Below are 25,782 nucleotides of genomic sequence, written 5' to 3' on the forward strand. Positions count from 1 at the left end.
GCCAGGCCGAAGCAGAAATACCTCATAGCCAGGCCGAAGCAGAAATACCTCATAGCCAGGCCGAAGCAGAAATACCTCACAGCCAGGCCGAAGCAGAAATACCTCACAGCCAGGCCGAAGCAGAAATACCTCACAGCCAGGCCGAAGCAGAAATACCTCACAGCCAGGCCGAAGCAGAAATACCTCACAGCCAGGCCGAAGCAGAAATACCTCACAGCCAGGCCGAAGCAGAAATACCTCATAGCCAGGCCGAAGCAGAAATACCTCACAGCCAGGCCGAAGCAGAAATACCTCACAGCCAGGCCGAGGCAGAAATACCTCACAGCCAGGCCGAAGCAGAAATACCTCACAGCCAGGCCGAAGCAGAAATACCTCACAGCCAGGCCGAAGCAGAAATACCTCACAGCCAGGCCGAAGCAGAAATACCTCACAGCCAGGCCGAAGCAGAAATACCTCACAGCCAGGCCGAAGCAGAAATACCTCACAGCCAGGCCGAAGCAGAAATACCTCACAGCCAGGCCGAAGCAGTGGGAGTTTCATTGAGGCCGTCAGCTGAAACCATTCAGCCAATTTATTTATTTATTGTGCTCAAATAGATATGAAGCAATTATTTTATATTCCATATTTTGATAGAATACATTGCGAGAGAGTCGATAGTGAGATTTAAGGGGCGGGATTCTCTGACCCCCCACTGTTTCAGAGAATCGCCGGGGGTCAGTGTGAATTCGGGGCCGCCCGAATTCTCCGGCCTGCAATGGGCCGAAGTCCGGCCAGAGTGGTTCACGCCACTCCGCCCCGCCAGGACCCCCCCGCCCCGCGGGGTTGGGGAGAATCCCACCCAAGATCATAAATAGTGACCTACACTGCACTGCACTTTGCTGGGAAGGATCATTTCCTGTGTGGGATCGGGAAAGGGCAGTACCTCCGGGATATATGGACAGATCCTGGGTGAGGGGCAGGTCTCGGTGGATGAGGAGAAGGCTAGGTGGGAGGAGGAGGAGGTGTGGAGTGAATCTCTCCGTTGGGTGAACGCTACATCGTCCTGCGCGTGGCTAAGTTTGATTCAGCTCAAGGTGGTGTTCAGAGCACATCTCGCCAAGGCCAGGATGAGCCATTTCCCGAGGGGTTGTGAATAGGTGTGAGTGGTGTTCGGGGAGGGGGGACCTGTGAACCAGAGGCACATGTTCTGGTCCTGCCCACGCTGGAGAGTTTTTGGGGGCCTTTTCTCAACAGCAAACCGACAATTGTAAATGTAGATTTGGAGCCCTGCCCATTAGTGGCGATATTTGAGGTGTCAGACCAGCCGGGACAGAGGACGGGGGCGATGGCGGATGCTTGGCCTCACTGTTGGCCTGGCAGCAGCTCCTGGTGAGCTGGAGAAGAGCATCATCGCCCAGTGCCGCAGCGTTGCCGGGTGACGTGATGGAGATTTTGCATATCGAGAAGGTTAAGTTCACGAGGAGGGGAGTGACAGACGGGTTCTATCGCAGATGATGTCCGTTTATATTGTATTTCAAGGATCTGGTCACTGTTAGCAGTTAGGGAAGAGAGGGTGTTCGATTAGGGAGGGGGGGAGGTTATAGTTGTTGATGGGACTTTTTGTTTAGTATGATTTTTTGATAAGTATGATATTGATGTGTATAAAATGTTAAATACTAAATTAAAATATTTTTTAAAAAGACAATTTCAATCGGAGTTGTCTTATTCAATTGGACTGCATTCACCTGATACATTGCACCCTCATTGCACGCTCTTCTCCAGAACCCCTCTCCAGTATGTGCAGTGGTGCTGTGGACTGCTGTTGTTTTGTTTTCTATTGACGCGCATTGTCTAGCACGGCAATGTGCGTGAATGTGCCCCCTGTAGTTGCATCTGTAACACATAAAATCCTGAACACGCCCAGGTCAGCTGGGATGGTCTCCCCTGCAACACAGGAGCCCACCTCTGACTTGGGCTGACACCCTGGGCTGGGATTCTCCCCTACCCGGCGGGGAGGGGGGGGGGGGGGGGGTCCCGGCGGGATGGAGTGGCGCGTGAACCACTCCGGCGTCGGGCCTCCCCAAAGGTGCGGAATTCTCCTCCGCACCTTTAGGGGCCAAGCCCTCACCATTGAGGGGCGAGGCCCACGCCGGAGTGGCTCCCGCTCCGCCGGCCGGCGTGAATGACCTTTGCCGCCACGCCAGCCGGGGCCGAAAGGCCTTTGCCGGCCGGCGGAAGTCCACGCATGTGCCGGAGTGTCAGCGGCTGCTGACGTCATCCCGGCGCATGCGCAGGGGAGGGGGTTCGCTTCTGCCCCCGCCATGGTGAAGGCCGACCCCACCCCACCCCCGAACCAATGCTCCACTTGAACCTTTACTCAGCGTATCTGGAGTCTTCATCCAGCCCCTTCCAGTAAATGACGTGGTTTCTCTTTGACCCCCTTGTTTGTCAACTTTTCATGCATTCTATTTTGACTCTTGGCCTTTGAGAAAAGGACATCACGACCTTTATAGACCTAAATAGTGGGATGGACAACACCATTGGAGCCGATCCCGTCAGTGTGATGTGGTGGGACTCGCCACCTCCAAATGTTGTTTCTATCTCTCAGACGATACGGTGGAGAAAGCTGCCGCCTGGGACTGGTGGTTCTGATGCCGCTTTCCCTGCCCACTGCCACGCTCTGCAGGAAAATGGTACAATCGCAGCCGAGGAATTAAGGCAGAACCAGATTGAGAATCAAGGTCTGGAGCCGGGTTGGGAGGCAGCAGGGACAGAGCTTCTTGAGCTCATCCAAAGCTTTGTCATTCTTCCCTTAACATATAACAAGTCCTGCGAACCATGTCCATATGTTCTGGGCAGGAGTACCAACGGAGGGGGGGGAGGTGGGGGGGGGGGGGGGGGGGGGGGGGAGGTGGCACTGTTTGTGTGAGCCATGTTGGCTGGGGTTTGTGCCCGGGGGGGGGGGGGGAAGGTGGCACTGTTTGTGTGAGCCATGTTGGCTGGGGTTTGTGCCCGGGGGGGTGGGGGGTCGGGGGGGGGGGGGGTGCTGCTGCTGGTTATATTGTTGTGTTTGCATTCTTGTTGAAATTTGATGTTTAAAATTGTTAAAATTATAAATGCCTCCATAAAATATTTTCTAAAAAAAAACATACAAGTCCCATCACTCGGTGCCCACCGCCCTCCACTTGCTCCCCATCTAGCAACACCTCCGTGTATCAATTCTCTCCTCCTGTTTAAATACCTTGAGGGGCCTGTTTGATATTATGAAGCATCTTGGGATGGTTATTCAGTTAAAGGTGCTGTGCTAATGTAAGAATGACCTAACCTGGGGTAATATGGGGCTGGTTTAGCACAGTGGGCTAAACAGCTGGCTTGTAATGCAGAACTAGACCAGCAGTGCGGGTTCAATTCCCGTACCGGCCTCCCTGAACAGGCGGCAGAATGTGGCAACTAGGGGCTTTTCACAGTAACTTCATTGAAGCCTACTCGTGACAATAAGCGATTATTATTATTAACATGTGGCTGGCAGCTCCTAGTTGGAGTGTGCCATAATTTGGAGAGGCTGTAATGTAAATTCAGTTCTCACCTACTATTGCACATCACAAAGAATATTCAAACACTCGAGGCTGAGGGCCGACCTGATAGAAGTTTATAAAATGATGAGGGGTGTAGATAGGGTGAACAGTTGGGGGCTTTTTCCCAGGGTGGAAATGACAATTACAAGTGGGCACAAGTTGAAGGTGAGGGGGGAAGGTGCGGGGGAGGTTTTTTTACAAAGAGGGTGGTGGTGGCCTGGAATGCACTGCTCATCCTGCATTCCCTCACTCTGCATTCCCTCATCCTGCATTCCCTCACTCTCCATTCCCTCACTCTCCATTCCCTCACTCTCCATTCCCTCACTTTCCATTCCCTCACCCTGCATTCCCTCATTCCCTCACTCTCCATTCCCTCACTCTCCATTCCCTCACTCTGCATTCCCTCATCCTGCATTCCATCACTCTGCATTCCCTCATCCTGCATTCCCTCACTCTCCATTCCCTCACTCTGCATTCCCTCATCCTGCATTCCATCACTCTGCATTCCCTCATCCTGCATTCCCTCACTCTCCATTCCCTCACTCTCCATTCCCTCACTCTCCATTCCCTCACTCTCCATTCCCTCACTCTCCATTCCCTCATCCTGCATTCCCTCACTCTCCATTCCCTCACTCTCCATTCCCTCACTCTCCATTCCCTCACTCTCCATTCCCTCACTCTCCATTCCCTCACTCTCCATTCCCTCACTCTCCATTCCCTCACTCTCCATTCCCTCACTCTCCATTCCCTCACTCTCCATTCCCTCACTCTCCATTCCCTCACTCTCCATTCCCTCACTCTGCATTCCCTCATCCTGCATTCCATCACTCTGCATTCCCTCATCCTGCATTCCCTCACTCTCCATTCCCTCACTCTCCATTCCCTCACTCTCCATTCCCTCACTCTCCATTCCCTCACTCTCCATTCCCTCACTCTGCATTCCCTCATCCTGCATTCCCTCACTCTCCATTCCCTCACTTTCCATTCCCTCACTCTCCATTCCCTCACTCTCCATTCCCTCACCCTGCATTCCCTCACTCTCCATTCCCTCACTCTCCATTCCCTCACTCTGCATTCCCTCATCCTGCATTCCCTCACTCTCCATTCCCTCACTTTCCATTCCCTCACTCTCCATTCCCTCACTCTCCATTCCCTCACCCTGCATTCCCTCATTCCCTCACTTTCCATTCCCTCACTCTCCATTCCCTCACTCTCCATTCCCTCACTCTCCATTCCCTCACCCTGCATTCCCTCACTTTCCATTCCCTCACTCTCCATTCCCTCACTCTCCATTCCCTCACTCTCCATTCCCTCATCCTGCATTGCACAGTGTTACCTATTCATAGCTAATTCTTGCAGTTTGCCCACACACATTCTCTGGAGAACTTACTTGATAAAATATTTAATCCCGTCTGCTGTGAAAGCTTCTTCCCATCCATAAGGCAGACCTGTAATGAGAAGCAAAATTAATCACTCACTGAGAACTCAGGGGAAGAACACATCAACAGCAAGGGAATGGCATTGGTTTAACACAAGATCTTCCTAAAACAATTATCATATGAATAAAACAATTTTCTATTAGATTTAAAGATGAACTCATATGGTAAAGGGGTAGAGTGGTATGATATATATAGTGGAGTGTAATGGTGTGATATATAGTGGAGTGGGTAATGGTGTGATATATAGTGGAGTGGGTAATGGTGTGATATATAGTGGACGGGTTATGGTGTGATATATAGTGGAGTGGGTAATGGTGTGATATATAGTGGAGTGGCTATGGTGTGATATATAGTGGAGGGGCTATGGTGTGATATATAGTGGAGTGGGTAATGGTGTGATATATAGTGGAGGGGCTATGGTGTGATATATAGTGGAGTGGCTATGGTGTGATATATAGTGGAGGGGCTATGGTGTGATATATAGTGGAGTGGGTAATGGTGTGATATATAGTGGAGGGGCTATGGTGTGATATATAGTGGACGGGTTATGGTGTGATATATAATGGATGGGTTATGGTGTGATATATAATGGAGGGGCTATGGTGTGATATATAGTGGAGGGGCTATGGTGTGATATATAGTGGAGTGGGTTATGGTGTGATATATAGTGGAGGGGCTATGGTGTGATATATAATGGATGGGCTATGGTGTGATATATAGTGGAGGGGTTATGGTGCGATATATAGTGGAGGGGCTATGGTGTGATATATAGTGGAGTGGGTTATGGTGTGATATATAGTGGAGGGGCTATGGTGTGATATATAGTGGAGGGGCTATGGTGTGATATATAGTGGAGGGGCTATGGTGTGATATATAGTGGAGGGGCTATGGTGTGATATATAATGGACGGGCTATGGTGTGAATTACATTAATTAGACTTCTTGATAAAATTCTCCATGACGTGAGAGGACCAATCAGCAGTTACAAGCCGCCTGCCTGCCTGATGGGGCCTATGGTTGAGGTGGGGTAGTGGGGGTAGACAACCTCCTCCCGATGCCATAGAAATTCAATTATTATCGAATTATATTGGATTGATCTGTAGCACCTTTCGCCTTTGCCTTCAGGGCTGCAGTTTAGTGCTTCATGAATGAGTGTATGAGGGTGCTAGGCCCTTGATCAAGGCCCTATAACCAGCCTCTCGGGAGGTTCTGGAAGGGGTAAGGCACTACATCAATGCAGGCTGCAGCTGTAAGGAGCTCAATGTGCCAATGCAGAGGCCCCGCTCTTTTTCAGTGAATTGTGATCTGCTGTAGAACATCAGGGGCGGGATTCTCCGACCCTCCACCAGGTCGGACAATCGCCGGGAAGAGGCACCGGAGATTTGGGGGCGGGAATCTGCTCCATGTGCTATTGCAGAAGGAGCAGGAATGGTGCTGGGGCCTTTGTTGCTGTTAGAAACGTTTGCCTTCCACGCAGCTTCTTATACATTATGATCTGGCTAGACCCCTAATATTGACATGCGATGCTTCCCCCTATGGCATTGTGGAGCTGCTGGTTCATGGATCAGACAACAGCACGGAACAACGCATTGGCTTTGCTTCGAGGACTCTGGCGGACGCAGAGCGACATTATACTCAGACAGAGAAGGTTCGGCAGTAATATTTGGAATAAAGAAATTTCATCAGTACGTTTCCGGGCGATGTTTTGTCATTTTAACTGACCACAGGCTGCTGCTCGGCCTTTTCAAGGAGGATAAGGGAATCCCATCGTGTGCATCAGCTCGGATCCAGCGTTGCTCCTGCTCCTGACGTATGAATAATCCATCCAGCGCTGCCCAGGAATGCAAATTGCCCATGCTGATGGCCTCAGCCGCTGGCCATGAGTGCCCCGTCCCAACCAGTGGCGACCTTTCATTTCATGGACACCTTCCCAGTGACGGCTGCTCAGGTGCAAGTGGACACAGCACGTGGCAAAGCTTCGCCTCATGCTGCTGAGCAGTTTCCATAACCCACCGGGGGCTCTTTCCATAACCCACCAGGGGCTCGTTCCATAACCCACCGGGGGCTCTTTCCATAACCCACCAGGGGCTCGTTCCATAACCCACCGGGGGCTCTTTCCATAACCCACGAGGGGCTCGTTCCATAACCCACCGGGGGCTCTTTCCATAACCCACCGGGGGCTCTTTCCATAACCCAGCGGGGGCTCTTTCCATAACCCACCGGTCATTCGCCCAGAGATTTGCTGAGCTCAGTATAGAAGACGGCATCATATTCCGGGGAGGTCTCGTGGTCACCCCTTCACAGCGGCCATCCAGGTGCATCTGAAATGAAAGTGTTGGCTCGCAGTTCTGTCTGGTGGCCCGGCATCGATGGGGGACATCGGGAGGGTCGTGCATGGCTGGCTGACATGCCAGGAACGAAACAGCCCCTGCCCACGGCCTCACTGCATCTGTGGGAATGACTGGGACGCCCAGATTTTGCCGGACCGTTGATGGGTTTCATGTTCCTTGTTGTTGTGGACATTCACCTGAAGTGGCTGGAGATGTGCAAGATGGCCGTTACAACGTCCTGGGCCACGATTGAGAGTCCAGGGGCATTTTTAGCATCCATGGGATCCCTGAGGTTCTGGTGACGGATAACGGGATGTCATTCATCGGCGAGGAATTTGCCGGTTTTATGAAGAGGAACGGCATTCGGCATGTTCGGACTGCACCACACCATCACCATCCCGTCTCTAATGGTTTAGCGTTACGGGCAGTCCAGATCTTCAAGAGGGGTTGAAGAAGCAATCCACAGGGTTAATGGAAATGCGGCTGGCGCGGTTCCTTTTGAATTGTCACACAACGCCCCGTGTGACAACACGAATCGCCCCTGCTGAGTTCTGGATGGGCCGCAGACTCAGGTCCTGGCTGAGTCCAACATTTATAAGTCTCGCGGCAAAGTAGAAGCACAGCAGGAAGCTCAGAAACAGCACCATGACTCGATGGCACAGGGCTAATATTTCACTTTGGGGGGATGCTGTCTATGCCCAGAATGTGGTGATGGAGCGTTGTGGTTGCTGGGTGCCCTGCTTGAATGAACGGATCCAGTGTCTTCTTCTAAGGTCTTTGTTCAGTGGAAGGTCCACCGCAAGCATTTAGACCACCTGAGTAAGCAGGAACCTTGACAAGCGACCTTCAGCAACGGTACTCCGCTGCATCAGGAACTGCAGCTCAGCCCGGGGTTGCAGCCGGCGGGTCACATCGCCCGATCCAGCAGACGGGAATGACCCTGGATCAGTCATGGAGGCAGAGAAATCCATTCCAGTGGAGGTCGGCATATCGCGGACCGAGGCCCCAACAGTCACTGTTCGGCGATCAGCCTGGAAACGGCGGTCAGCGAACCGCTACACTCCACCCGACCCTGAGCCGCATCAGGCAGAAGCTCAGCCACTGCCAAAGCGGCACAGAAGCCCCCACCATCTGAGGCTGAAACGGGGCTTTCGGAGATGGGGGGGCGGGGGGGGAATGAGAGTCATAACCCCAACAAGGACCACAAGGGAACCATCATTGATGTTCCTGTGAGACTTGTGGAGGACGAGCTTCCCAGATAGACCATGGAGGCCACCCGCCTGGGGACGGTTATGTACAGATATAGAAGGGGCCCAAAGCAGGACCTGGACAGACTAATTCACCCGGCAAGGATTGTACTGGGAGTGAGATGCTGTTTTCACACAGAACTTTGTACATAGTTAAAATAAACTAATGTTCAATATTCACCTGCTTTGTTAGATGGGGACAGTGTAGAGGGAGCTTTACTCTGTATCTAACCCCGTGCTGTACCTGTCCTGGGAGTGTTTGATGGGGACAGTGTAGAGGGAGCTTTATGCTGTATCTAACCCCGTGCTGTACCTGTCCTGGGAGTGTTTGATGGGGACAGTGTAGAGGGAGCTTTACTCTGTATCTAACCCCGTGCTGTATCTGTCCTGGGAGTGTTTGATGGGGACAGTGTAGAGGGAGCTTTACTCTGTATCTAACCCCATGCTGTACCTGTCCTGGGAGTGTTTGATGGGGACAGTGTAGAGGGAGTTACTCTGTATCTAACCCCGTGCTGTATCTGTCCTGGGAGTGTTTGATGGGGACAGTGTAGAGGGAGCTTTAATCTGTATCTAACCCCGTGCTGTACCTGTCCAGGGAGTGTTTGATGGGGACAGTGTAGAGGGAGCTTTACTCTGTATCTAACCCCGTGCTGTACCTGTCCTGGGAGTGTTTATGGAAAGTGTCAATGGAACCACAGATCTATCTAACCTGTACTTTATTTAACCATATGGAGTGCTTAACAATTATGCAACAGGTACCGAAAGTGAAAAGGTTTCTCATCACACACATCCCATATCTTATCTTATCCAATGTCCCAGTGTAACTGATACACGTGACATGGCAGAGACGAGAAGCTGGTCCGTTTCCCTGTCCAATGCCCTGAGTGAACCTCGTACATCCGGGTCAAGACACTCCCTGAACAGAAGGTGCTGTTTAATCTCCGGAGAGAGCTGACAAGACAGATAACAAACCCAAGGCCAGTGGAAATCTGATTCTGCAGAGCCTTATTCCAAATGACAGTCACTGAAAAAGCTTTGAGGGTAAGGACCTAATGGAAGTAGCATAAATCCAACATGAAGGCAGTGTCGTGTCTCTTGTCAGATCACCTTAATCTCACTAAGGGTGAAAGCCAAAAGGTGCTTCTGTTACTCCCAGAGTTGTCAAGCTGTGATATTTTCGGTGTTATTGGGTGAAGGGGATTTGTCAGAGATACTTGTCTGGCAAATCACCGAGTGTCTGAGTTTGCTGGACAGTCTGAGGGTCCTGCCCAGGGCTGGTGAGGTGCCAGGAGTGGGGGACCGGATCTGTGGCAGGTGGTGAGGGAACCAACAAGGAGGGGAAACAGACTCGACCTCACCCTCACCAACCTGCCTGCCACAGATGCATCTGTCCATGACAGTATCGGTGTGAGTGGCCACCACACAGCCCTTTACATTGAGGATACCCTACATCCCATTGTGTGGCACTGCCATTGTGCTAAATGGGATAGACTTCGAACAGATCCAGCAACTCAAGACGGGGCATCCATGAGGTGCTGTGGGCCATCAGCAGCAGCAGAATTCTATTCAACCACAATCTGCAGCCTCATGGCCTAGCATATCCCCCACTCTACCATTACCACCCAGCCAGGGGATCAACCCTGGATCAATGAAGAGAGCAGGAGAGCAGGCCAGGAGCAACATCAGGCAGACTGAAAAAAGAGGTGTCAACCTGGTGAAGCTGCAACACAGGACTACTTGTGTGTAAAGCAGCAAGAAATGGACAGAGCTAAGAGATTCCACAATCAATGGATCAGATCTAAACTCTGCAGTCCTGCCACGTCCAGCCGTGAATGGTGGGGGACAAGTAAACAACTCACTGGAGGAGGTGGCTCCACAAATATCCCCATCCTCAATGATGGAGGAGCCCAGCACATCAGTGCAAAAGGCAAGGCTGAAGTGTTCGCAATGATCTTCAGCCAGAAGTGCCGAGTGGATGATCCATCTCGGTCTCCTCCAGAGGTCCCCAGCATCACAGATATCAGTCTTCACTCAACAAGCTTCACACCGTCCAGGACAAAGCAGCTCCGCATGTTTGGCACCCCATCCACAAACATTCACACCCTCCACCCCCGACGCACAGTAGCAGCCGTGTGTACCATCTACAAGTTACACTGCAGGAGCTCACCAAGGCTCATTAGGCAGCACCTTCCAATCCCACGGCCACAACCAACTAGCAGGACAAGAGCAGCTGATACCTGGGAACCCCACCAACTGGAGGTTCCCCTCCAAGTCTCTCACCACCCTGACTGGGAAATATATCGGCTGCCCCTTCACTATCGTTGGCCCAAAAGCCTGGAACTCCCTCCCTAACAGCACTGTGGGTGCACCTACACCTCAGGGTCTGCAGCAGAGTCAAGAAGGTGACTCACCACCACCTTCTCAAGGGCAATTAGGGATGGGCAATAAATGCTGGTCAAACCAGCGACGCCCATGTTCTGTAAATGAATAAAAGAAAATCTTTTACACATGGAGTTCGGATCTGCTCTCTGAAAGGATGGGGGCAGTAAATTTAATAGTAAGACACAAACGTTAATTGGATAACCACTCGAAGAGGAGGAATTTGCAGGATAAGAGTGTGGGGATGGGGGAGTGGATCTAAGTGAATAACTCTTTTAAAGAGCTGACGCGGGAACAATGGACCAAACAGTCGCCTCTGTGCTGAGAATTCGATGAAATTCATTCGACATGAGCCTGTGTGGATTCGAGCTCAGATCTGTCGGATGAAAGATCATAGCTAACGCACTGCGTCACTGAGGGACAGGCCTTCCTGTAAATCTCTGGTGACCTCTCAGTGGGCGACTCTTTAACGGTGTGAAGTCAGTGTCAACGCCTTTTGTCTTCCCTACTTCTATTCTGCTGAGACCCCTGCTGGGTCTGACGTGAGCTGTAAGTAATCGGAGCACCAGTGGATTTACTGTTCCAGTATGAAAGTTCACATCAGTGCCATTCACACCAGGGAGTAATCCACCCAAGGATTATGTGTAGCACAGTAACCTGCTGTAACATTTCCTTAAAAAGCATTATGTAACACACGGACACCTCTTCTGCAGCATCACTATGTTCAAACATCATTTAATGGCTGTAGCTTTTAAATAGAAAAGAATAATTACATGGATAATACCCGGGAGGCTGGAGCCAAGATAAAAGAGGTTTGCTTTTAATTAAAAACAAGCAGGATCGAACAGAAAGCCACTTTAAAATCTAAAATGTTAGTTTCCCGACAACAATCCCCGTCGCAGTAAAACTGACCCCACAACAGTGTTGGCCGGCTGGTGCCTGACTGAGTGGCTGGTGGTGCAGTCGTATTGTGCGACAGTCAAACTCCACGATTGACAATAGGAGCCATTCTGAGATGGGGGGAGAGTACATGATGAACAGGTCGTGTATCAGAGCACAGCGTTCGACTGGAATGAGTAGAAGGGACAGAGCTCACCAATGCAGATGTGCTCTCCACTGCCAACACTTTACTACCTAATCCTGGCTCCTACAATTGTTCAATGGATAAACAAACTGAATCATAGAATCCCTACAGTGCAGAAGGAGGCCATTCGGCCCATCAGGTCCGCACCCACCCTCCGAAACAGCACCCTACCTAGGCTATTTTCCCACATCCTCTCCCTATAAACCCTGTAGTCCACCCTAACCTTTGGACACGAAGGGGCAATTTAGCATGGCCAATCCACCAAACCTGCACAACTTTGGACTGTGGGAGGAAATCGGAGCACCCGGAGGAAACCCACGCACACACGGGGAGAAAGTGCAGACTCTGCACAGACAGTGACCCCAGCCGGAATTGAAGCAGGTGCTGTGAGGGAGCAGTGCTAAGCTGGGTCCCTGGCACTGTGAGACAGCAGTGTTAACCCGGGTCCCTGGCACTGTGACACAGCAGTGTTAACCCGGGTCCCTGGCGCTGTGAGACAGCAGTGTTAACCCGGGTCCCTGGCGCTGTGAGGCAGCAGTGTTAACTCAGGTTCATGGCACTATGAGACAGCAGCGTTAACCCGGGTCCCTGGCTCTGTGAGACAGCAGTGTTAACCCGGGTCCCTGGCACTGTGTGGCAGCAGTGTTAACCCGGGTCCCTGGCTCTGTGAGACAGCAGTGTTAACCCGGGTCCCTGGCACTGTGAGGCAAGCAGTGTAACATGGTTCCCTGGTGCCTGAGACAGACAGTTGTTAACCCTGGTCCATTGGCACTGTGAGGCAGCGTGTTTAACCCGGGGTCCCTGGCACTGTGAGACAGCAGTGTTAACCGGGGTCATGGTGCTGTGAGTCAGCCAGTGTAACCCGGGGTCCCTGGCACTGTGAGGACAGCAGTGTTAACCCGGGACCCTGGCGGTGGGTCCCTGGCGCTATGAGGCAGCAGTGCTAACAGGGTACCTGGCCACTGTGAGGCAGCAGTGTTAACCAGGTCCCTGGCACTGTGAGGAAGCAGTGTGACCATGTTCCTGGCCGCTCTGAGACAGCAGCGTTAACCGCGTCCCTGGCACTGTGAGACAGCAGTGTTACCCGGGTCCCTGCTCTGTGAGGCAGTCAGTGTTTAACCCGGGTCCCTGCACTTGTGAGGGCAGCAGTGTAACCCGGGTCCCTGGCACTGTGAGGCAGCAGTGCTAACCCGGGTCCCTGGCACTGTGAGGCAGCAGTGTTAAGCCGGGTCCCTGGCACTGTGAGACAGCAGTGCTAACCCGGGTCCCTGGCACTGTAAGACAGCAGTGTTAACCCGGGTCCCTGGCACTGTGAGACAGCAGTGCTAACCCGGGTCCCTGGCACTGTGAGGGCGCAGTGCTAACCCGGGTCCCTGGCTCTGTGAGACAGCAGTGTAACCCGGGTCCCGGCACTGTGAGACAGCAGTGCTAACCGGGTTCCTGGCTCTGTGAGGCTAAGCAGTGTTAACCCGGGTCCCTGGCACTGTGAGGCAGCAGTGTTAACCGGGTCTCTGACGCTGTGAGGCAGCAGTGTTACCCGGGTCCCTGGCACTGTGAGGCAGCAGTGTTAACCCGGGTCCTGGCACCTGTGAGGCAGCAGTGTTAACCGCGGTCCCTGGCGCTGTGAGGCAGCAGTGTTAACCCGGGTCCCTGGCACTGTGAGACAGCAGTTTTAACCCGGGTCCCTGGAGCTGTGAGACAGCAGTGTTAATCCGGGTCCCTGGCACAGTGAGACAGCAGTGTTACCCCGGGTCTCTGGCGCTGTGAGACAGCAGTGCTAACCCGGGTACCATGGCACTAGTGAGACAGCAGTGTTAACCCCGGGTCCCTGGCACTGTGAGGCAGCGGTGTTACCCGGGCCCCTGGCGACTGTGTATGGCAGCAGTGTTATACCCGGGTCCCTGGACACTGTGCAAGGCAAGCAGTGTTAACCCGGGTCCCTGGCACTGTGAGACAGCAGTGCATACCTGGGTCCCTGGAACATGTGAGACAAGCATGTCTAACCGGGTACCCTGGAACTGTGAGGGCAGCAGTGTTAACCCGGGTCCCTGGCACTGTGAGGCAGCAGTGTTAACCCGGTCCCCTGCAACTGTTAACCCGGGGGTACCTGGCGGTGGGGTCCCTGGCGCTATGTAGGCAGCAGTGCTAACCTGGGTCACTGGCACTGTGAGACAGCAGTGTGCTAACCCGGGTCCCTGGCACTGTGAGACAGCAGTGTTAACCCGGGTCCCTGGCACTGTGAGACAGCAGTGTTTAACCCTGGGTCCCTGGCACTGTGAGGCAGCAGTGTAACCCGGGTCCCTGGCACTGTGAGGCAGCAGTGCTAACCGGGTCCCTGGCACTGTGAGACAGCAGTGTTAACCCGGGTCCCTGGCGCTGTGATGACAGCAGTCGTTAACCCGGGTCCCTGGCACGTGAGAGGCAGCAGTGTTAACCCGGGTCCCTGGCTCTGTGAGGCAGCAGTGCTAATCCGGGTCCTCGGCTCTGTGAGACAGCAGTGTTAACCCGGGTCCCCTGGCACTGTGAGGCAGCAGTGTTAACCCGGGTCCCTGGCTCTGTGAGACAGCAGTGTTAACCCGGGTCCCTGGCACTGTGAGACAGCAGTGCTAACCCGGGTCCCTGGCACTGTGAGACAGCAGTGTTAACCCGGGTCCCTGGCACTGTGAGACAGCAGTGTTAACCTGGGACCCTGGCACTGTGAGGCAGCAGTGCTAACCCGGGTCCCTGGCACTGTGAGACAGCAGTGTTAATCCGGGTCCCTGGCACTGTAAGACAGCAGTGTTAACCCGGGTTCCTGGCACTGTGAGGCAGCAGTGTTAACCCGGGTCCCTGGCACTGTGAGGCAGCAGTGCTAACCCGGGTCCCTGGCACAGTGAGACAGCAGTGTTAACCCGGGTCCCTGGCGCTGTGAGGCAGCAGTGCTAACCCGGGTCCATGGCGTTGTGAGGCAGCAGTGTTAACCCGGGTCCCTGGCACTGTGTGGCAGCAGTGCTAACCCGGGTCCCTGGCACTGTGAGACAGCAGTGTTAACCCGGGTTCCTGGCACTGTGAGGCAGCAGTGTTAACCCGGGTCCCTGGCATTGTAAGGCAGCAGTGCTAACCCGGGTCCCTGGCACAGTGAGACAGCAGTGTTAACCCGGGTCCCTGGCACTGTGCGACAGCAGTGCTAACCCGGGTCCCTGGCACTGTGTGGCAGCAGTGCTAACCCGGTCCCTGGCACTGTGAGGCAGCAGTGCTAACCCGGGTCCCTGGCACTGTGAGACAGCAGTGTTAACCCGGGTCCCTGGCGCTGTGAGGCAGCAGTGTTAACCCGGGTCCCTGGCACTGTTAACCCGGGTCCCTGGCGGTGGGTCCCTGGCACAGTGAGGCAGCAGTGCTAACCTGGGTCCCTGGCACTGTGAGACAGCAGTGTTAACCCGGGTCCCTGGCACTGTGAGGCAGCAGTGCTAACCCGGGTCCCTGGCACTGTGAGGCAGCAGTGCTAACCCGGGTCCCTGGCACTGTGAGACAGCAGTGTTAACCCGGGTCCCTGGCACTGTGAGGCAGCAGTGTTAACCCGGGTCCCTGGCACTGTGAGACAGCAGTGCTAACCTGGGTCCCTGGCACTGTGAGACAGCAGTGCTAACCTGGGTCCCTGGCACTGTGAGGCAGCAGTGTTAACCCGGGTCCCTGGCACTGTGAGGCAGCAGTGTTAACCCGGGTCCCTGGCACTGTTAACCCGGGTACCTGGCGGTGGGTCCCTGGCGCTATGAGGCAGCAGTGCTAACCTGGGTCACTGGCGCTGTGAGGCAGTGATGCTAACCCGGGTCCCTGGCATTATGAGGCAGCAGTGTTAACCCGGGTCCCTGGCGCTGTGAGACAGCAGTGTTAACCCGGGTCCCTGGCGCTGTGAGGCAGCAGTGTTAACCCGGGGCCCTGGCACCGAGAGACAGCAGTGTTAACCCGGGTCCCTGGTGCTGTGAGGCAGCAGTGTTAACCCGGGTCCCTGGCGCTGTGAGGCAGCAGTGCTAACCCGGGTCCCTGACGCTGTGAGGCAGCAGTGTTAACCCGGGTCCCTGGCACTGTGAGACAGCAGTGTTAACCCGGGTCCCTGGCACTGTGAGACAGCAGTGTTAACCCGGGTCCCTGGCACTGTGAGGCAGCAGTGTTAACCCGGGTCCCTGGCACTGTGGGACAGCAGTGTTAACCCGGGTCCCTGGCACTGTGAGGCAGCAGTGCTAACCCGGGTCCCTGGCACTGTGAGTCAGCCGTGTTAACCCGGGTCCCTGGCACTGTGAGACAGCAGTGTTAACCCGGGTCCCTGGCACTGTGAGGCAGCAGTGTTAACCCAGGTCCCTGGCACTGTGAGGCAGCAGTGTTAACCCGGGTCCCTGGCACTGTGAGACAGCAGTGCTAACCTGGGTCCCTGGCACTGTGAGGCAGCAGTGTTAATCCGGGTCCCTGGCACTGTGAGGCAGCAGTGTTAACCCGGGTCCCTGGCACTGTTAACCCGGGTCCCTGGCGGTGGGTCCCTGGCGCTATGAGGCAGCAATGCTAAATCGGGTCACTGGCGCTGTGAAGCAGCAGTGTTAACCCGGGTCCCTGGCACTGTGAGGCAGCAGTGTTAACCCGGGTCCCTGGCATTATGAGGCAGCAGTGTTAACCCGGGTCCCTGGCGCTGTGAGGCAGCAGTGTTAACCCGGGGCCCTGGCACCGAGAGACAGCAGTGTTAACCCGGGTCCCTGGTGCTGTGAGGCAGCAGTGTTAACCCGGGTCCCTGGCGCTGTGAGGCAGCAGTGTTAACCTGGGTCCCTGGCGCTGTGAGGCAGCAGTGTTAACCCGGGTCCCTGGCGCTGTGAGGCAGCAGTGTTAACCCGGGTCCCTGGCGATGTGAGGCAGCAGTGCTAATCACTGCTGCATAAAACATGTTTGCAGAAGGGAAGTTTGCTGGTTTTGAGAAGTGGTTGGGTAAACTCCAGCTTCCAAGAACGAATCTGTTTCGATATTATCAGGTCTGTAACTTTTTGTGCAAGGAGATTCCTTCCTTCCCCTTGGCGGCCTCTTCCTCGTTGATGGATAGGGTTCTTCAGTGTTTGAGCTGGGGAAAGGAAAAATTGGATATTTACAGTCGGCTTGTGCTGATGGAGCAAGCTCTATTGGATAAAGGGAAGTGGGAGAGGGAGAGGGTCAGGTTTTTGAGTGGGGGGGAAGGTGTGGGGGGAGGCTCTGCTCAGGGTCAACTCCACCTCCTGGTGTGCTAAGCTCAGCTTGATTCAGTTCAAGGTGTTGAGTAGGGCACATCTGACCAGGGATTGGATGAATGGTTTTTTTCTGGGAGTAGAGGATAGGTGTGAGTGGTGTTTACGGGGTCCGGCAAATCGTACGCTTGTTGTGGTCTTGGCCTGAACGTGTTGAGCTTTTGGCTCTCGTTCCTCAGCACCATGTCCGGGTTCCTTGGAATTGAATTGGAGCCTTGGCCTTTGATGGCCACCTTTGGCGTCTTGGACTGGCCGGAGCTGCAGATGGGGGCGAATAGCCCAAAGGCACGTTCTGCTTGGCTGGAGGACTCCAGTTCCGCTCAGTGCTTCATTGTGGCTGTGACCTTTCGCACTTCGAAAAGGTCAAGTCCATCATGAGGGGGTCGGCAGAAGGTCTCTACTCGAGATGGCAGCCTTTCATTTCCAATTTCAGGGAGCTGGTCACCGTCAGATGTTAGGAGAGTTATGAAGAGAGGTTGGATCGGCTTGAGTTGCGTTCGCTGGAGCAGAGAAGACTGAGGGGCGACCTGATTGAGGTGGACAAGATTATGAGGGGCATGGACAGGGTAGATAGGGAGCAGCTGTTCCCCTTAGCTGAAGGGTCAGTCACGGGGGGGTCACAAGTTCAAGGTGAGGTGCAGGAGGTTTAGGGGGGATTTGAGGGAAAGTGTTTTTACCCAGAGGGTAGTGACGGTCTGGAACGCACTGCCTGGGAGGGTTAGGGTTAGGGTTTGCCTCCCATCCTTTAAAAAGTACCTGGCTGAGCACTTGGCGTGTCTTAACATTCAAGGCTATGTATGGGCCAAGTGCTGGCCAATGGGATCAGGTGGGCAGGTCAGGTGTTTTTCATGCAGACTCGATGGGCCGTAGGGCCTCTTCTGCTCTGTATTATTCTGTGATTCTGAGGGTGGGGGTGGAGGTTCGTGGATTTGTTTTGGATCTTTCCGGGTGTTTTTCTTCGTGGGTGTGGGGGGGGGGGGGGGTGGTTTGAGTCTAGAATGTTATTTGTTGTGTAATATGGTTTTATGGTACGTTGAAAACATTTTCTTAATAAAAATATTGAAAAAAAACCCAGAATTATTCTACAGCATTAATAGCCACAGACCGACCTCAAGTTCCTGGGTGTTCCTAACCAAATATGCGGAGAACGGAAATGGAATCCCATCGTTGCATCCCCTTTTTTCTATGAAAGGAAGACTGATTTGGATTCATGACGCACGATTCATGAACTCAGGGCAAACCCAAGTGATATACAAGCAGTGAAATACTTTTGAAATATTGCAATGTGGGAACATGGAGGCAGGACAGCACACGCTCGACTCTGCCAACTGTTACCAACTGGACTGGTCCCAGAGCACCGGAGATTGACTTGTCTCAGGTAGGCCTGGCAGTTAACTGCGCAAGGAGCCAGTGTTCCAGAGGACTGTGCAGGCTCGATGAGCATGCTGCGCAAGGCTTCACTGACTGCCTGTGGGAGACACTTCCATGGGTAGTAGCAGAGGTGCAGGGGGCTCAACAGAAACTGGGAGAGTGGGTCAGAGACAGGGGAATGTATGGCTTTTGTCCAGTGCAATTGTGGACTGAAATGTTGGATTTATTCAGAAAATGCGCAGATGCAGCAGCCCCTCTGTCCTTGGCAGCAAACTCGGTCTGGTCTTAACGCCAGCAATTCTTGTGTTGCTTATTGCCGAGTAGGGTGGGGGGGGGGCGGGGTGGTTTTAACCCAATCTTACTCTGATGTTGCAGAAGGTGTGCTTTTATATGCAAGAAACCAGTTACTTTGCATTTAATCTTCACTCCCTCATTCTAATAACTAACCACGGTTGGGAATCCAATGTCTGGGCTGCTTTGAAAGCTCAGTCTTGGTTGAAGAAGGTCAGCGAGAGACCCACAAAACATTACAGGCGGCGGGAAGACATGGTTTCCTCTTTCATGAGCTCAGGACTGCTTTTTAAGAGCCACCACTGCTGTAATGTCGGAAACGGCAGCAGTCGATTAGTGCACTACGAGCTCTCTCAAACTGTAATGTGATAATGGGCAGACCATCTGTTTAAGGTGAAGGTTGAGGATAAATATTGGCCTCAGGAAACTAAAGAGAATGCCCATGTTCAATTTGAAATAGGCCATAAATTTCCCTCTGACAGCACTCCCTCAGGACTGACTCTCTGACAGTGCGGCACTCCCTCAGTACTGACCCTCTGACAGTGCAGCACTCCCTCAGTACTGACCCTCTGACAGTGCGGCGCTCCCTCAGTACTGACTCTCTGACAGTGCAGCACTCCCTCAGTACTGACCCTCTGACAGTGCGGCACTCCCTCAGTACTGACTCTCTGGCAGTGCAGCACTCCCTCAGCACTGACCCTCTGACAGTGCAGCACTCCCTCAGTACTGACCCTCTGACAGTGCGGCACTCCCTCAGTACTGACCCTCTGACCGTGCAGCACTCCCTCAGTACTGACCCTCTGACAGTGCAGCACTCCCTCAGTACTGACCCTCTGACAGTGCAGCACTCCCTCACTACTGACCCTCTGACAGTGGAGCTCACCCTCAGTACTGACCCTCTGACAGTGCAGCACTCCCTCAGTACTGACCCTCTGACAGTGGGGCACTCCCTCAGTACTGACCCTCTGACCGTGCAGCACTCCCTCAGTACTGACCCTCTGACAGTGCGGCACTCCCTCAGTACTGACCCTCTGACAGTGCAGCACTCCCTCAGTACTGACCCTCTGACAGTGCAGCACTCCCTCAGTACTGACGCTCTGACAGTGCGGCACTCCCTCAGTACTGACCCTCTGACAGGGCAGCATTCCCTCAGTACTGACCCTCTGACAGTGCTGCACTCCCTCAGTACTGACCCTCTGACAGTGCGGCACTCCCTCAGTACTGACCCTCTGACAGTGCAGCAACTCCCTCAGTACTGACCCTCTGACAGTGCAGCACTCCCTCAGTACTGACCCTCTGACAGTGCGGCACTCCCTCAGTACAAACCCTCTGACAGTGCAGCACTCCCTCAGTACTGACCCTCTGACAGTGCGGCACTCCCTCAGTACTGACCCTCTGACAGTGCGGCACTCCCTCAGTACTGACCCTCTCACAGTGCAGCACTCCCTCAGTACTGACCCTCTGACAGTGCGGCACTCCCTCAGTACTGACCCTCTGACAGTGCGGCACTCCCTCAGTACTGACCCTCTGACGGTGCGGCACTCCCTCAGTACTGACCCTCTGACCGTGCAGCACTCCCTCAGTACTGACCCTCTGACAGTGCGGCATTCCCTCAGTACTGACCCTCTGACAGTGCAGCACTCCCTCAGTACTGACCCTCTGACAGTGCGGCATTCCCTCAGTACTGATCCTCTGACCGTGCAGCACTCCCTCAGTACTGACCCTCTGACAGTGCGGCACTCCCTCAGTACTGACCCTCTGACAGTGCGGCATTCCCTCAGTACTGACCCTCTGACAATGCGGCACTCCCTCAGTACTGACCCTCTGACAGTGCAGCACTCCCTCAGTACTGACCCTCTGACAGTGCGGCACTCCCTCAGTACTGACCCTCTGACAGTGCAGCATTCCCTCAGTACTGACCCTCTGACAGTGCGGCACTCCTCAGTACTGACCCTCTGACAGTGCTGCACTCCCTCAGTACTGACCCTCTGACAGTGCAGCACTCCCTCAGTACTGACCCTCTGACAGTGGGGCACTCCCTCAGTACTGACCCTCTGACAGTGCAGCAACTCCCTCAGTACTGACCCTCTGACAGTGCAGCACTCCCTCAGTACTGACCCTCGGACAGTGCGGCACTCCCTCAGTACTGACCCTCTGACAGTGCGGCACTCCCTCAGTACTGACCCTCTGACAGTGCGGCACTCCCTCAGTACTGACCCTCTGACAGTGCGGCACTCCCTCAGTACTGGCCCTCTGACAGTGCAGCACTCCCTCAGTACTGACCCTCTGACAGTGCAGCAATCCCTCAGTACTGACCCTCTGACAGTGCAGCACTCCCTCAGTACTGACCCTCTGACAGTGCAGCACTCCCTCAGTACTGACCCTCTGACAGTGCAGCACTCCCTCAGTACTGACCCTCTGACATTGCAGCACTCCCTCAGTACTGACCCTCTGACAGTGCGGCACTCCCTCAGCACTGACCCTGTGACATTGCAGCACTCCCTCAGTACTGACCCTCTGACAGTGCAGCACTCCCTCAGTACTGACCCTCTGACAGTGCTGCACTCCCTCAGTACTGATCCTCAGACAGTGCGGCACTCCCTCAGTACTGACCCTCTGACAGTGCGGCACTCCCTCAGTACTGACCCTCTGACAGTGCAGCACTCCCTCAGTACTGACCCTCTGACAGTGCAGCACTCCCTCAGTACTGACCATCTGACAGTGCGGCACTCCCTCAGTACTGACCCTCTGACAGTGCGGCGCTCCCTCAGTACTGACCCTCTGACAGTGCAGCACTCCCTCAGTACTGACCCTCTGACAGTGCGGCACTCCCTCAGTACTGACCCTCTGACAGTGCAGCACTCCCTCAGTAGTGACCCTCTGACAGTGCAGCACTCCCTCAGTACTGACCCTCTGACAGTGCAGCACTCCCTCAGTACTGACCCTCTGACAGTGCAGCACTCCCTCAGTACTGACCCTCTGACAGTGCGGCACTCCCTCAGTACTGACCCTCTGACAGTGCGGCACTCCCTCAGTACTGACCCTCTGACAGTGCAGCACTCCCTCAGTACTGACCCTCTGACAGTGCAGCACTCCCTCAGTACTGACCCTCTGACAGTGCAGCACTCCCTCAGTACTGACCCTCTGACAGTGCAGCGCTCCCTCAGTACTGACCCTCTGACAGTGCAGCACTCCCTCAGTACTGACCCTCTGACAGTGCGGCACTCCCTCAGTACTGACCCTCTGACAGTGCGGCACTCCCTCAGTACTGACCCTCTGACAGTGCTGCACTCCCACAGTACTGACCCTCTGACAGTGCGGCACTCCCTCAGTACTGACCCTCTGACAGTGCGGCACTCCCTCAGTACTGACCCTCTGACAGTGCCGCACTCCCTCAGTACTGACCCTCTGACAGTGCAGCATTCCCTCAGTACTGACCCTCTGACAGTGCAGCACTCCCTCAGTACTGACCCTCTGACAGTGCCGCACTCCCTCAGTACTGACCCTCTGACAGTGCAGCATTCCCTCAGTACTGACCCTCTGACAGTGCAGCACTCCCTCAGTACTGACCCTCTGACAGTGCGGTACTCCCTCAGTACTGACCCTCTGACAGTGCAGCACTCCCTCAGTACTGACCCTCTGACAGTGCAGCACTCCCTCAGTACTGACCCTCTGACAGTGCAGCACTCCCTCAGTACTGACCCTCTGACAGTGCAGCACTCCCTCAGTACTGACCCTCTGACAGTGCTGCACTCCAGTCAGCTGGAGGTCGACACAGGTGGGTATAGACTGTGTGGGCAGAGGAAGGTGGCGACACCTGTCCTGTGCACAAGGTGGTGGTGGAGGTGGCAGAGAAGCAGGTGGAGAATGGGGAATAGGATTCTAATCGTGTGCTGCTGCATCACTCACGTCCACCTATTGGATCGCTTTGGCAGAAAGGAACTGAACAGCCTCATGGGACAGAGAATGAAAACTGTGGAAATATAAAATTAACAGATCTGTTTTTAAGTTGCAGTTGACTCTTCATCCCAAGAGTTAAAGTGGATGTTTTTCTGGTTCGCCTGTCAGTGACGTGTGCAGTCTGCGACGTGTTTCTCCTTGTGGTTTTCAGGCTGACTTTCCATGTTGTCACCCCAGCCTGTGTGCTATGATAGCGGCTGTGTGACTGAGACACAGTGTGCGATCCCTGTACTGCATGCCTGGCCTGTCTGCACATCATTAGCTCACTGTCCTTGGCCACTGACATGGCTTTTTTTTCAAACACGTGAATATGTCCTGAACATGTTCCAGGCCACATTCTGCACATTAACCCTTTGCCCAGGAATCCGTTCATTCTGACACCACACGGGGCAGCGAATCAGTCAGCGACTCAGAACCAACTCAACTCCCATACTGCAGAGTACAACAACAACTTTCATTTATATACCACCTTTAACATAGCGTAATATGCCAACGTTTTACAAATAACATTTTACAAGGGAGCAGACAAGCAGAGTCGGTCTCTTCAGCACTGGCTCCTTGCGCACAGCTAACTGCCAGGCCTACCTGTGGCTAGTCAATCTGTGATGCACTGGGATCAGTCCAGATTCTAACAGTTGGCAGAGTTGAGCGTGTGCTATACTGCCGCAAGTGAGAGGGAGTGTTACACTGTCAGAGGGTCAGTACTGAGGGAGTGCCGCACTGTCAGAGGGTCGGTACTGAGGGAGCTCCGCACTGTCAGAGGGTCAGTACTGAGGGAGTGCCGCACTGTCAGAGGTTCGGTACTGAGGGAGCTCCGCACTGTCAGAGGGTCAGTACTGAGGGAGTGCTGCACTGTCAGAGGGTCAGTACTGAGGGAGTGCCGCACTGTCAGAGGGTCAGTACTGAGGGAGTGCTGCACTGTCAGGGGGTCAGTACTGAGGGAGTGCTGCAGTGTTGGAGGGTCAGTACTGAGGGAGTGCCGCACTGTCAGAGGGTCAGTACTGAGGGAGTGCTGCACTGTCAGAGGGTCAGTACTGAGGGAGTGCCGCACTGTCAGAGGGTCAGTACTGAGGGAGTGCCGCACTGTCAGAGGGTCGGTACTGAGTGAGTGCCGCACTGTCAGGGGGTCAGTACTGAGGGAGAGCCGCACTGTCAGAGGGACAGTACTGAGGGAGCGCCGCACTGTCAGAGGGTCAGTACTGAGGGAGTGCTGCACTGTCAGAGGGTCAGTACTGATGGAGTGCTGCACTGTCAGAGGGTCAGTACTGAGGGAGTGCTGCACTGTCAGAGGGTCAGTACTGAGGGAGTGCTGCACTGTCAGAGGGTCAGTACTGAGGGAGTGCCGCACTGTCAGAGGGTCAGTACTGAGGGAGTGCCGCACTGTCAGAGGGTCAGTACTGAGGGAGCGCTGCACCGTCAGAGGGTCAGTACTGAGGGAGTGCTGCACCATCAGAGGGTCAGTACTGAGGGAGTGCTGCACTGTCAGGGGGTCAGTACTGAGGGAGTGCTGCAGTGTTGGAGGGTCAGTACTGAGGGAGTGCCGCACTGTCAGAGGGTCAGTACTGAGGGAGTGCTGCACTGTCAGAGGGTCAGTACTGAGGGAGTGCCGCACTGTCAGAGGGTCAGTACTGAGGGAGTGCCGCACTGTCAGAGGGTCAGTACTGAGGGAGTGCTGCAAAGTCAGAGGGTCAGTACTGAGGGAGTGTTACACTGTCAGAGGGTCAGTACTGAGGGAGTGCTGCACTGTCAGGGGGTCAGTACTGAGGGAGTGCTGGACTGTCAGAGGGTCAGTACTGAGGGAGTGTTACACTGTCAGAGGGTCAGTACTGAGGGAGTGCGGCACTGTCAGAGGGTCAGTACTGAGGGAGTGCTGCACTGTCAGAGGGTCAGTACTGAGGGAGTGCCGCACTGTCAGAGGGTCAGTACTGAGTGAGTGCCGCACTGTCAGGGGGTCAGTACTGAGGGAGTGCTGCACTATCAGAGGGTCAGTACTGAGGGATGCCGCACTGTCAGAGGTCAGTACTGACGGAGTGCCGCACTGTCAGAGGGTCAGTACTGAGGGAGTGCTGCACTGTCAGTGGGTCAGTACTGAGGGAGTGCCGCACTGTCAGAGGGTCAGTACTGAGGGAGTGCTGCACTGGCAGAGGGTCAGTACTGAGGGAGTGCCGCACTGTCAGAGGGTCAGTACTGAGGGAGTGCTGCACAGTCAGAGGGTCAGTACTGAGGGAGTGCCGTACTGTCAGAGGGTCAGTACTGAGTGAGTGCTGCAGTGTTGGAGGGTCAGTACTGAGGGAGTGCTGCACTGTCAGAGGGTCAGTACTGAGGGAGTGCTGCACTGTCAGAGGGTCAGTACTGAGGGAGTGCTGCACTGTCAGAGGGTCAGTACTGAGGGAGTGCTGCACTGTCAGAGGGTCAGTACTGAGGGAGTGCTGCACTGTCAGAGGGTCAGTACTGAGGGAGTGCTGCACTATCAGAGGGTCAGTACTGAGGGATGCCGCACTGTCAGAGGTCAGTACTGAGGGAGTGCCGCACTGTCAGAGGGTCAGTACTGAGGGAGTGCTGCACTGTCAGTGGGTCAGTACTGAGGGAGTGCCGCACTGTCAGAGGGTCAGTACTGAGGGAGTGCTGCACTGTCAGAGGGTCAGTACTGAGGGAGTGCTGCACTGTCAGAGGGTCAGTACTGAGGGAGTGCCCCACTGTCAGAGGGTCAGTACTGAGGGAGTGCTGCACTGTCAGAGGGTCAGTACTGAGGGAAGTGCTGCACTGTCAGAGGGTCAGTACTGAGGGAGTGCTGCACTGTCAGAGGGTCAGTGCTGAGGAAGTGCCGCACTGTCAGAGGGTCAGTACTGAGGGAGTGCTGCACTGTCAGAGGGTCAGTACTGAGGGAGTGT

General features: G+C 54.4%; 1 protein-coding gene across 5 annotated transcripts in view; it reads right to left on the bottom strand.

Annotated features, from left to right (window-relative positions):
- The window catches only part of stxbp4 (syntaxin binding protein 4), a 260,949-nt gene that overhangs the window by 31,313 nt on the left and 203,854 nt on the right, over positions 1-25,782 (bottom strand). For all 5 annotated transcript variants that reach the window (XM_038777465.1, XM_038777464.1, XM_038777467.1 and 2 more), the window contains one exon: positions 4,945-5,002. In XM_038777465.1, the coding sequence (XP_038633393.1) occupies positions 4,945-5,002 (58 nt within the window). The remainder of the gene's footprint in view (positions 1-4,944; positions 5,003-25,782) is intronic.

The sequence above is a fragment of the Scyliorhinus canicula genome, chromosome 18 (genome assembly GCF_902713615.1).
Source record: "Scyliorhinus canicula chromosome 18, sScyCan1.1, whole genome shotgun sequence".
NCBI classification, from domain to species: domain Eukaryota; kingdom Metazoa; phylum Chordata; class Chondrichthyes; order Carcharhiniformes; family Scyliorhinidae; genus Scyliorhinus; species Scyliorhinus canicula.